General features: G+C 38.4%; 1 protein-coding gene across 1 annotated transcript; it reads left to right on the top strand.

Annotated features, from left to right (window-relative positions):
- Nucleotides 1-1576: 1576 nt before the first annotated feature.
- stbd1 (starch binding domain 1) lies at nt 1577-7803 on the top strand. Its single transcript, XM_085413579.1, has 4 exons — nt 1577-1755; nt 1846-2146; nt 3114-3391; nt 4710-7803. The coding sequence occupies exons 2-4, from the start codon at nt 1852-1854 to the stop codon at nt 6636-6638; spliced, it is 2502 nt and encodes an 833-aa protein (XP_085269705.1). The 5' UTR covers nt 1577-1755; nt 1846-1851; the 3' UTR covers nt 6639-7803.
- Nucleotides 7804-13820: the final 6017 nt, after the last annotated feature.

Raw genomic sequence — 13820 nt, 5'->3', positions numbered from 1 at the left:
TCCTGCATTTGCCACAGATCTCCACATGATGGAGCTGTTTCCCAGGAGTGCTTACTTTACTCAGTCTTTCCTGTTCCATCAGGAAGTTTGCTACTAGAATTAATTTCCTGACAGTGCAGAAGTGGTTTGGGATGAACTTCCAATTGCTCCTGGGTGGTTGGGGCTCGGTGTACCAGAGTATAAAAAATAAAATAAATAAATAAAAAATAAATAAAAAATAAACGTCATCTTTGAAACCACTTATTTTGTTTGTAAAACAAGTTCTCATACAGGTAGACTGGATTATATCATAGCTCATTACATTTCTCACAGTTTAATAACAGACAAACAGTCTCAGCAGGTTAAGCTCATGAACGGTTTTACCAGTGAAAGTAATTATTAGCTGTAGTGTGAATGATAATTTTGAACAATATTTGAAGTACAAATAAACTGACATTAAACATGATTAAATGCATCTTTGAATCATTGTTATTTTATGCTTGAATGTTTGCACAAATTTCTTCAAATGAATGAATGAAAGTGAATTTAAAATAAAAAGACTTATTGAACTTCTATAAATAACAATGTCCTTTGTATGTTTGTATGTTTAATTTTTCATGTCTTTGTGGATTGCATACTGAGCTGATGTCTCTGTGTTTACAGTTACTCATATTTTAAAATTAAGGCTCCTATTTTGAAAACAGTTGATGTATGCTGAAAAGAAAACTCGACCAGAAACACATTTAAGTGAATCATTCATTATTGGTTTGAATTTCATTTTTTTATACTTTACATTCATTCTCAATTACTGCAAATCAAATGAAAGATCAATTTAATGAAATCTTTCTTTCATTTTGACTTGAAAATAAAATGTTATAACAATTTGGATTGAATATATGCTTAAGCACAAGTTAAAAACGGTTTGGCAAAAGTGGATAAAAATGTAAGAAATTAGTATTTCTTGGATTCATATTTCACATATTTCACAAAATATGAACCCATAGGCGACGGCAGAAAAAATATCCAGGTTTCCTGTAGTTTCAGGTCATTTCTCCATTTCTCCACTAGGTGTAGCTGCTACTCTAGTTTTTTTAAATATAATAACGTTGTTTTTTGTTTTGTTTTTAAATAGACCACCATATTTATATAATTTTGTACGTTATATATATATATATATATATATATATATATATATATATATATATATATATATATATATAGTCACCTTATCGGTTATTTGATGTACCAGTTCGTGGTTTTATTACCATTAGGTAACAACTATAACGTTACACAGAACACGGCTATTTTTGGTCACTGGTGATGTCGTGTAACAACATTAATAACGTTGGCCTGCACGTTTCACCGGTCTCATTTTATATAGCTCATGGACCCTCGTTCAGATATGGAAGACATGAAGGAAAGCTCAATTAATTATATCAATTTCTGTCATAAGTCTTAAAAAAAGACGCACTGACCTCCGAAATGTACACGTCTCATGAAGGAGAAATATTATTAAATACAGACCCAGGCTTTCTACATAGTCTCATCAAATAATATTGAGTCCCCGCCAGTGGTACTAAATCCTATCAGCCCACCCCGTCATGTCCGTTTTCAAGTGTGCTGCGATGAACGTGTGCAGTGGTTCGTCAGCGTTTTATCAATGAATTCTGCGCTCCCGTGATCCAATCAGCCAATGAACAGCTCGCACCTGCAGCCGTTCACAGCTTGGTAGCTTCAAGAGGTCACTACACTTTGAAACGTGGAAGGGAGAGCGTGGTGAGTTTTTAAACAGCGACAGCATTCAGCAGGGCCTTTAAACCGATATTAGAGCAGAACGGCTCATTCTTCTTCTCCTTTTAATTACAGATTGTAATGCCGGTGAAAAATAGCAACACCGTGGGTTTGGAGAGACGCGTGGATCTGGCCTCGCTTTTCTGTATGATCGGGCGGCACGGCCCAGCCGTGGCTCTGGCCGTGATAGCCATGGTGTCCATGGTGGCAGGTTTCATCATCTACCGAACAGTGAGGGGGAAGCGGAGAAAGGCCACAGCCGGAGCCACAAGCACCGACAGTGACAGCAGGGACGCCGGAGCGGAGACGCTTATACCGCCGGATCAGGAGCCGGAGCCGAGCCCGGAGGTTTTGCGCATCACGGCGGACTCAACAGGTACAGATTCGGATGAAACGTTAAAACCTGCGAGCTGCTGCAGTTTACTAGTGCGGGAATTTACGTATAACTTAATCTATATTATTATTTCGTAGCTTTGGTGGTAGATTCAGCTTAAGCTGCGTGCGCACAGACGTCAAAACCGAGCGTACTCCCCTTTCTTTCTGAAATACAACACTTTAAGCAGCCCATAATGGACTACAGCTCACAGTATACTGGTGTCTAGCCTTGTCACAGTCACGGCAAAAGATTAGCTCTAAAATATCAGGCAGATGTCCAAAAACAGACTTTTTATTTTATTATTATTATTATTATTATTATTATTATTGCAAAATTGAAAAAGGCTCCTCAAACATTGTTGCATTAGTAGCTTAAAGTAAGATGACAACCTTGGAGGTCTCGCCTGTTATATGAATTGTTCCTGCAGGAACAATGCAAAGTGTCTTTAATTACTTTCAGTGTTTGTTTGAAGCACCATGATATCTCAAAATGAATGGGCACAAGAAATGTAGCTAGAACAAGTCTGCGTATTAACATTTGATACAAACACTCAAACTGAAATACAATTGACTGAGGCTTTGCAAGAGGTTATGGCTAAAGAACTGTGCTGATTACTTTTAAGAGTGTTTATTTCATGAAGAATGGAAAATTGATAAGTTCCAGCAATGAATGAATACATAAATAAATAATCATCTTGCCTGATTTATGTCTGATCGTTAAGAAACTTGTCAAGTACAAGCTACTCATCCTGTCAAATATTAATAGACCATTTTAATAAAATGACTGCCAGTGATTAGTAATGACTTTAATTTTTAAGAGTGCTGTAATTTGGGTCACTTCTCATCTACTCTGACTAAAATGTATGAAGTGATCTAGATTATGCAAGTCAGATTCAGTACATTTTAGAAATAAATCAAAATAAACTTAATATTCAGCGTGTTTGTGTGTCTTTCTCCTGATGTCATAGTTGTGAAAGCTGAAGGCTGTTTAGATGTGGAGGAGGATACTGCTCTTAACATCAGGCATCGACGTCTCACTGCTGAGAAAAAAACGCCGCCTCACCGTCAACCCAAAAGTGACTCTGTACAAGACAACAAGCACAGTGCTTCAGTGCAGCAGGTAGCCGAGCTGCATGCAGAGGAGGAAGACAAAGGTGCTGAAATTGATGTGGAAACTGATGGCACAAATGGCACTATGGAGGAAGGTGAAAATAAGGTGATACAGAGCCACAAAGAAGAACTGAAGGTAAGCGGTTATCTTTACAAATTGCATATTTTGCCACAATTAAATTCACTTTTGGTAAATGAATGATTGTCTTGGAGTACAACTGATTGTGAAATTTTGCCATGGCACATGTATTCTATTGTTCAGTTACCCTTCTGTCTAGATCCCAACAACAGCAGGCACCATTGATTAGAAACCCAGCAGCTAATGACAATGAAAGTTGGCTACCAGTGGGTGGTGAAATAATGTTCAAGGTCTTGAACCCTTACGTTATCACCAACCCATTATTGGTTGTTTTTACTGAATGTGAGTTATTGGGGTCTGAAAACAATCAGGATTTTTTTTTTTTTTTTTAGTGAAAGTCAAACAGATTTAAAGAAGTTAAACTCCAACTTCAGCATGAACACTAATATTGCTTCAGCTTTTCTGGATTTGTAGTCATTTGTTCCCAAAGGCAAAATAACCACTGATTCAGCTTTAATGCAATTATGCCTGTTTTGCTTAGATGGCTTTACATCTAATCTATCTTTGCTCTGTATTGGTCAAAAGCTGGGAAGTGGTTAGCTTGGCTAAAGTGATGGTGTGACTTGGCAGTCATTTTGAATGTTTTGGGGTTTTGTTTTTCCCTTCGGTAAAGCCCATATCTGAATGTCTCAGCTCACCAGCATTTTCTGTGGTTGAGCATAAAGACCACATGCATAGATTCCCCAATGACGGGCAATTTTAAACAAAAACAAAACGGGGAGGGAACGCGCACACATTTTGACTTTGCCCCAAAACATTGCTTGTAAAGCATTTCAAAACATTCTGGCTTCATTATTGGATTAATCAAGAGTGCAAACATAAACAGCTTTACCGCACATGATTAGCTAATGTTTCATGCTTGGATTGTTTAGCTCTTTGGGTGGAGTCTCAGAGGTTAGTTTAGGGCAGGGGTGGGCAATTTCAGGCCCCGAGGGCCGGTGTCCTGCAGGTTTTAGATCTCACCTTGGGTCAACACACCTGAATCGCATAATTAGTTCATTACCAGGCCTCTGGAGAACTTCAGGACATGTTGAGGAGCTAATTTATCAATTTAAATCAGCTGTGTTGGTTCAAGGACACATCTAAAACCTGCAGGGACACCGGCCCTCGGGCCTGGAATTGCCCACCCCTGGTTTAGGGCAAAGACTTGCAATGGGGAAATGAGTGACTTGATAAAATCTCTGTATCTCTATGTAGTTTACATATTACATAATGCTAGTTTGGTGGTGGTCTTTAATCCTTCATATTTTTCTAACTATTGTGTGACTAAAACATTAAGACCTAAAGATTAAACGTATGTATTTTATGCATCTAGGTACTACAAGAAAAAGGCCAAGAGGATGATGTGCCTACTGAAATGGAATTGTCGAATAAGGAGGCCAGTCAAGAGGAGGAAAACCTTCTGGACATTTCAAAGAGCACAGCGGCCAACTTGGAAGAACCAATTGTTCATATTGAAGACGTACCTGTTCCTTCCATCTGTTATTTCAAAGAGAATCTTCAAGGTGTCACTGATTTCTCTGATTATAGCAACAATCACCATTTTCCAGAAGAAGAAAAGAAAAGTGGTGGTGAGGAGGCAGAAGAGGAGTTGGTAGATGACCAACTGACTTCTCAACAAGCCGGGATCAGCTCCACAGTGTTTGTTGAAGTAACCAAGCTACAGGGCCAGTGTCATGAGGTGATGCTATCCTTTCAACAAAATGCAGATGAAGACAATGTGAGTGATTCAACGGATATAAACTTCAACAGTCACCTGCTACAATTGGCTGAACAAAACAATGAAAGTGAGCTTGCCTGCAATCAAGACAGTGATGTAAAAGAGGAAGTACCCACTGAGGACATTGCCTCACGTGATGAAGAAAGTAATCCTTCAAGTGTAGTGCTGGACCACACCCTGCTCTGTTTGAACCATATGATCGAACCTGAAAACGCTGATAATGGTGATTCTAGCAGTGTAGCCAATGATGCAAAGGCCCAAATCTCTGGCATTGGGGAAATCTCCAGCTTGTCATCAGATCAACAGCAACTGCAAAGCAACATAAATGAAGATGACATTTCCCAAGCTCTGGGAGTCACCAGTGGGGCTGCTCCTGTCACATCTGAAGACGGTAAACTTCCTGTACTTCAGATTCCACTGCCGTCTTTTGAGCAAAGTGAGCCGACTTGGTCATCTTCTGGTCTTGGTGGTGAGAGTGGAATTTCAAGCATGACTGTCAGCCCTGATTTGCCAGATGTTATCAGTGAATATGAAATGCCAACTGAAAATGTGGCTCTCACAGTAAAAGATGATGCACAGTTCAAAGAGCACACTGAGGCTCAGAATGGCCTCCTTGATGATGAGGCTCGATCTGCCATGAATGAAGATCTAGCAAATGTGATATCCAGATCTTACCCATCATATTTTTCCCAGCAGACCCTCGGTGAGCAAATTGACTGGGCTAATGACAGTTCTTTAGCAGCCAATGAAGACATATTGGGACATGAAATTGAGGATCGCTACTATAGAGAGATGGAACAGGCTATAGAGCAGATGGCAGCCAATGTTACTAGCTTAACCGATGAGCTCGCAGTGAAAACAGACATGAAGGCTGATATCAAGGTTGTTGAAATCAATCAGAAGATGGAAAGGGCAGAGAAAGAGAAGGAGGAAGAGGACTATGAAAAGACTGAAATCAGTATCATGGAGGCAACTATGGACAATAATGAATGGATTACAGATGGAAACTACCAAGTTCTTCCCTGGATGAACCAGTCTGTCCCTCCTTTTGCCCAAAACCACACACAACTTGAGCCAGTTTCTACTGAAGCTGACCATCCAGGTGCTTCTGTCACAGATGCTACTTGTATAGATGCATCTCTGTCCTTGAATGATGTGAAACAGGCTATCCCGCTTTCCCCTGTTCATGAAAATGGCAAAAAGGTTGTGGCAGTCCAGCCCATGTCCCAGAATGTCAATGTGACTTTCCGCATCCATTATCTCACCCACTCACCACACCAGAAGGTGGCCATCACAGGGAGCCAGCAAGAGCTGGGGAACTGGAAGAAATGCATCCTGCTCGAGAGAGCCGAGGATGGGAATTGGGCCACTGTTGTCAGCCTGCCTGCAGAGAGTATCGTGGAGTGGAAGTTTGTGGTGATGGACAAGGGTGAGGTGTGCCGTTGGGAAGAATGTGGAAACCGCCTCCTGGATACAGGCTACGGAGACGACCTGCTTGTGCACAAATGGTGGGGATTATTGTAAACGATTTGTTGAAAAGGCTGCAGTTTGAGATTAGCAGGTGCACCAGACGTTCAAACTGTGTTCACGACCAGGTAAAGTTGTGTTTATGTTTGTCAGTAAATTGATAAAACATTATGATTAAATTTGGGGCAGTTAAGTTTGGGTTCAAACTGGGCTAATTTTGGTTGAAAGCAACTGTTTCTACTTGATACAGATTGCAAATTTCCAATTTTATAGCAAAAACAATAAATGATCTTTTAGTGTTAAATTCATTAGTCTATTGAAGTGAAATGCTCTTGAACTTTTTTTTTTTTCTTATTATTTGTACAAGCAAAAACGTCAAACTTGAGCCTTGCGGTGTCTTTGTTTCCCACATGCCAGTTCCCCCGAGAATGGCTTTGACTTCTGCAGTTTTAAATCATTTAAACATCATTTTACTAATATAAGACTTGGAAGCATGAAATTTCAACCAGATTTATTCTAGTATAAACCTAGATGCAGTATACAGGTGACGGAAACTTCCAGCAACACAATTCCCTGACAGACTAGCTCTTATAAAACCTCTGATGGGACCTTCTAATAGCCAGTAATTAGGTATGCGTTTTCAGGGACTGGGAAATATTTTGATCAAAACACTGAACCATTACACAAGATGGCTTGATTCCCCTTTTACAATACCACTGATTATGCAAACTACTCCTCCTTAACAGGATGATTTAATGCAAGCGTAAATGAAGAGATTACTGTCCATATGCTGCTTGAATATGCCTGTCTATAAGGATAAATGCACATAATTAAATTTTACTAAAGCAATAAATACAGCAATAATTGTTACGTACGATCGTTGTTACATCAGGTACTCTTAATGCGTTTACCACTAAACTGATGGTTGTAACTTCAATGCTGCTTTTATCTCATGGGACTATTTGCATGCAAGACAGTCCCATTGTTGTTAATAAATGTGCCTTGTGAAAATGATTTTCTACTGTGTTGTAATGCATCAAACGTGTCTTTTGAATAATTTGATTAGCTACTTAAGAGAAAATTATTCACTAGTTATCTGGTTCATCATTTGGTTCTTAATCGTGTAGTGTATATAGCCTTTGTGTCTCAGATTCTATCATTGTATCCTGATATGAAATATTGTGATGATGCTACTTAATGTTGGTTATTGTGGAGATAGTTATTAAATAAACAAATCTTAAATCTCATTCCTGAATGTTTCTTAAGCATGTAAATTTATTCAAAACTCTTTAAATGCTTTAATACACATTTAAGAAAATAGTGCCTTAAGCACTACATTTGAAGAACACTATTTTATTTATTTTAACAAAGAGCTAACATATGAGGATATGTTTTGCTGTCTGCTAATCATTTACAGCAGTTGCAACAGACCAAACCAGATGCAGTTGGTTTTTGAAGTTATTGCACAAAAAAAAAACCTTTCAACTTTCAGACCACCCATTTTCTTTTTTCTTTTTTTTCTTTTTTTTCTTTTTTTGGAACCATTGGCAAAGACTGACCTTGTTTTGAGTCCAGCTGGCACAGAGGTGTCTCATGCAGTGGAAAGCATCGTTAGCGGGGATATTTTCATGCCAGCTTGTCAGCTCAATTCAGCAGTGAGCTGAAGGTGACTCTGCTCTATCTGGAAAGAAATGTTTTTGATCTTCTGGTCTAGGAATTGTGGATGGTGACCAATCTGCCTATAATACAGGCCAAAATGCAGTCCTGTTAGTTACCTATTCTGTGCAGCAGAATTGATGTTTTGTGAAATAATCTAACAGTATGAAATTATATGTAAGCACTGAAATTTAAAATGCAGTACAGAAGCAATGCCCCCCCTTCAGTCATTTAATTAGATTTTAAGTGCTCATTTAATTGTCAAATCAAACTCAAAGTAAGTCATGCAGAAAAATTGCTCACAAAAGATTTAAAACAATTATTCTCATTAGCACAGAGTTTAATGTGATTGGAAAGGAAGCCATCAAAAAGCTCAAATTCCAATCTTACAATCACGAGAACTTGCTTTGCTCCATCCACTTGTACAGTTCACATTTCATAGACATTTACATTTGGATAGCTCATGTCAGTCCAAAGTGATTATTACTTAATGTTGGCTTGGGTATTGAACCTTTGCAGAGTTAACATCATGTTCATCATATTTAAGCAATACCTTCTTTGACCCACTGAAAATGAGATCAATAGGACTCTGCCCAGCTCTAAGTCACGTGATTTCTGTTGTCTTCTATTTCAAAAGGGAAACCTTTGCCTCCTTGACCCAAATTTACCAGAAGATGTATTCATACTGCACAGACTCTAGGTTTACATTGATGTAGACATGTAGTAAAAGTGGAAGGAAAAATTATCTTTAAGTTAAACCTTTTGCAAATAAATGAGATACATTTTACAACATGCACAATTTTGGAGCACACTCCCTCACTTGTGCTAACATGCCAGCTGGGGGTTGGAGTACCTTTTATTGTTAAGGCTAATCCTTTATTTAGATACAAGGCTTGCAAGTGACACCACTTAAGCCAGGGGTGTCCAACTCCAGGCCTCAAGGGCTAGTGTCCTGCAGGTTTTAGATATCACCCTGGGTTAAAACACACCTGAATCAATTAGTTTATTACCAGGCCTCTGGGAAAACTTCAAGACATGTTGAGGAGGTGATTTAGCCATTTAAATCAGCTGTGGTGGATCAAGGACACATCTAAAACCTGCAGGACACCAGCCCTTGAGGCCTGGAGTTGGACACCCTTGACTTAAGCTCTTCTTATAGATAACTCATTTCAGATCTTTCTGTCTCTACATGAGCCTCTATACTCACCTGCTGTGAGTATCAGTATTTGTCAAATAGCTAAACACTTCAGCCACCATTAAACTGTTGTTTGAGCTCCTGTAAGGCTGGTGTCTTAACACTGAGTCACCAGTCTAATCTGGAAACAATTTCAGGCTCTTAACATATTTAGACTGCCTAGACTGAACAAAGCCTTCAAATCAACAGTCTCAAATGGTTAGTCAGCTGTTATATTTATGTTCCCCTGTGAAGTATATTCATGTGCTCTGGATGGGGAATGACCTGCAGGGTTACAGTCCAACCAGTTGAACGTAGTTTTACTGAACCCCCAATCACATAAAGTGATTTCTTTAGTTCAGAATTTACTGATCCCACTTTCTTGAATACACTAGAGATGATTTCAGATGGTTTCTTTCCACGATTAAAGCATTTGAAAATCAGTGTGTTTTAAATACACAGCCTTCAGACCTGAACAGCATTGACTCTGAAATAACAGAAGTACGTAAAAAGCTGATTTAAACCACAACAATACCACAGATTTAAATCCGTGGTATTGCTCAGCAAAGCTCAGCAATTTTTAAAATATAAATGCCATAACCATATTGATTCTTGAGTATGATAGCAAAGAACACTCAGAAATTCAGATATGCTTGGTTTGTCTTAAGCGAATATGTCTTCAGACACTTAAAAGTTGTTCTTAACATAAACCAGAGCACTGTCTCCTTGGCTCTACCACATAACAATTCTTAGTTCAAGTTGGACTGCCAAGTGTGAAATTCTTTCTCTTGAATTTCAGACTGTCTCTTCTTACAGAAGCCAACCAGTAAGACGGGGGGGTTGTATGCAGGTGTCTGTTCTGTTTTTATAACTCACTGTTTTTAACAAATTCTTTGAATGTATGTATTTTCCCTTCACTCCACTTTCTTTTCTTTCCTCCATTTTAGACCATTTTAAACCAGCACTGTTGGCTATGTCTGGCTCAATAAATATTAATGGGGTAAAGGATTTACCCTGCTTCTTTTGATGCTTTACTACTGTTTTTTATTATTCTTACGTGATTATTTAAAGATATGGGATGAAGGGTCAATTTCTAAGTTATTCCAAAATGTAAGAATGACCAAGTTAATAGTCATAATGCCATGTCATAGTTAGGGTGTGCCATACATGCAGGCTATTAATAATATAACATGCAAGAGCTTCTCCCTGCTCTGTACAGTGAGATCCTCCGATGACCTTCACTGGACTGTCAAGCATGCTGGCTGCGCTGCATGGCCACGAAAGGAGGAGCAGTCAGTGTGGGTTAAAGTGGAAAGGAAGGAAGCTACATGAGCAGAGTTTTATCAGTGTAATACAAACTGATTTCCAGTGTTAAAATACAATTTAACATGGAGACTTTCAAAAGATTTTAATTTATTCGTCATGTCTTCACTCAGTGGCTTTAATAATTATTTTATTGGCCTACATGTTTCTTGTCTACTTATTTTTGGTCTTCTATGCAGTCCCTCGGTTTCTATGTTTAAAAAGAAATGCACTGCTCCATAAAGCCCCAGGCAGTACAAACTGACCTGTTTCTTTATAAGCCAACTAAAAGCTCTTCTGGATCTGTGCCACACTGGAACAGCCCTCTGTCAGTGAGGTCGTTGCTCGCCGTCTCAGAGGACACTGCAGTTGTGAGATGAATGCAGCTGTGTTTGTGTACAATGGGAAGTGTTAGTGAAATACGTGATTGTGAGGGATGTTACGTCCCTCTGCAGCTTTTAATCGTCTCAGTGTTTTCAGCTGGTGCTAATTGGCCACACCTAGTCAGGTGTGGATAAAAGCATACCTGAGGCAAGCTTTCCGGCAGTGCACTAGTCTTTGCCTTGGTGGCACCAGCCATTTTAGCCAACCTGGTTTTCCATTTTAGGATGAAACCTCTTCTCACCCACACTCTGTTATTCATCTCCTTTTTTTTATGTTGCGGCTTTTGAGCCGGGTCGTAACAGGGACAATACACACAGCTGCACACATATTGCAAAAGAATCTGTGTGAATCTGTGCTTCGTAAACAAGGTCAGGTTATGAATTTGTTTTTTAAATTGGCACATTTTTGGGCCTCTTGCAAATCCTGACAATTCTGTTCTCTGATACAATAACTGTGTGTGTATATAGTTTTATTGCATGCATGGTTCAATAAATCTACAGTACTTGTATATTTAAACAGCCTTTAAGGTGTCACTTCATTCTGACAGACAAAACTGCACGAGTGTGTATTTTTGCTTCTTCCCATCTTTCCTCCCATGTCACAAAAACTCTTTTATTGAAGAGAGAAATTCAGTCACAGGCAACAAAATTTGTCGATTTTATAATTCAAATGTGTTGCCTGGTGACCCCTGATCTTTCCCCAGTATGACACTTCAGCCTTTGCAGGCTCTATTTCGAATGTTGTGAAAATGTGAACACACAGTTACAGAGACGACACTGACCCCTGGCTGTAATTGGAAGATGCTGAGCTTAAGCTAGTGCCTAAACAATCAAAAACCAAATGTTAAATGAACAAATAGATAATAAGGAAAAGAATAAAACAATGTTCAAATATCTTTATGTAAAAATTTATTATAACTAAAAAGAAAACAGTATAATAGACTTCAATTCAAATTAAATCACCAATTGATAATTGTTCAGATTAACATGTGACATTTCACCTGAGAAAAAACATGCAGTAAAGATTAGTATAATAATCCAGTTGTTTCAGTTCAGCTGGTGGCAAGTTCAACATTTTAAAATAAACAAAAAGAAAACAACGTAGGACAGAAACCAAGAAGAATGTCACATTTTTCTGTCTCTTTTAACTAATTTCAGGTTAACATTAACATATTTTTAACAGATCAAACATAAAGCCTTTTTACCAAACCAACATTGGCTCAATTAAGACCTTTAAATCAATCATACCATATGATTCTTAATTTTAAAAAAAATAAATTTGAAATGTTTTGAGCAATAATTCCCCAGGCTTTCTGATGCTCTTTCAAAGTTTTTCTTTGCTTTTTCACCCATTCAGTCCTGTCCTTGTGCCTGACAATTTTCAGACGAATATTTTTGTTCATTTTGTTTGCCAGTTAACACTGACCAATGATTTTTTTTTTAAAATAAACCTAACTGAATGAACCTGGACAAATGGTGGACTAAAGAAGAAGTGACAGGTCAACCAACTATCTACGACACATGAACAGTACCTGAAAATCCTGAACTTAAGAAATAAGGGAGAAAACCCACCAAAGACCTGACCTCAGGCTCTTCAGGTGATCCATCCACTGTTCACTAAAGGTTAATCAGAAATGATCTCAGTGTAAGATTGGCTCTCAAGCAGCCTTTGTTAAGAAAGGAAAACAGGTGGGAAAAGGCTAATCTATGCCAAACTACTCAATTTAGTAAGTGACAACAGGTTTTATGGATTAATGAATCCAAATGAAATCAGTATCACTAAATGTCATCAATATGCACAGTGGAATCAGTAAAGAGGTCTACAGCCATCTGTAAAACACAGTAGATGCTCTGTGATGGTTTGAGGATAGATTTTAACCAGTGCCAGTGGGAACCTTTGACAATTTATGTAATTATGAACATAGAAAAGTACCGTCACATTTTGAGCCACCATTTCCAGTATGAAAATGATGTGAAACACACTGTCAGAGTATCAAAAACAACAACAACAACAAAACCAATCATAGATTGGAGCACAGACCTAGACAGTGTGAGATCATCTTGATGGAGAAGAAGAGCTTTGAATGTCCAGATTGGAGAACTATTCCTGAAGATGACTTAACTACAAGAAGGCTTGGTTAAGAGAGCTAAGGCAATGCTGAAGAATAAAGGTGGTCATACAGATATTGACTTTCAAGCTTGTTAGAAGTGTACAAACCCTTTGCTGTATAGAGTGTATTTCCATGTATTTGTGTTTAAGTTTAAAAAAAAACTGTTGCACCTTGTCGCGGCCTTTTACGTTCCAAACACCAAAAAAGTCCAAGAAAAGGCCGTGGGTGGCAACGGGAGGTTTGTTTTAGAACGCACTTCTGACTCCATTGCTTAAAAATCATATGCCGTTTATTTCGTGGAAAATTATAAACAAAAATCAGCCAAATAACTTCTTAAAACTTAAAATTAAACGAAAGTTAACTTAATTTGCTTTAACAACTTCAAAAGTGGTCAAAAAATCATTTTCTAACCCTCCCGTCTTCCCATCTGACATTTGGCAAACAAAAAACGAAAAACCTCTTTACCACACCCATCCAGGGTGCTCTTAATCTCTTGATTAATGGGAGGGTCCATAAGCTAATAAACCAATCACTTTCCAAAAGCTTCTCCAATAAAATTAATTACAAATTTACATAACAAAACCAGGTCAGAATATTCTTACACCTTTAAAGA

Source organism: Rhamphochromis longiceps, linkage group LG7 (assembly GCF_057381845.1).
Source record: "Rhamphochromis longiceps isolate RC_006_pf linkage group LG7, R_longiceps_female_GT1.1, whole genome shotgun sequence".
Lineage (NCBI taxonomy): Eukaryota > Metazoa > Chordata > Actinopteri > Cichliformes > Cichlidae > Rhamphochromis > Rhamphochromis longiceps.
This window is presented reverse-complemented; position numbering and strand designations above follow the sequence as displayed.

Bases quoted from the DNA above. Each gene is read 5' to 3' on its own strand.
- stbd1 (XM_085413579.1), top strand. From the start codon at position 1,852: ATGCCGGTGAAAAATAGCAACACCGTGGGTTTGGAGAGACGCGTGGAT. The intron at 2,147-3,113 runs GTACAGATTCGG...CTGATGTCATAG, and splicing joins CATCACGGCGGACTCAACAG to TTGTGAAAGCTGAAGGCTGT. The intron at 3,392-4,709 runs GTAAGCGGTTAT...TTATGCATCTAG, and splicing joins GCCACAAAGAAGAACTGAAG to GTACTACAAGAAAAAGGCCA.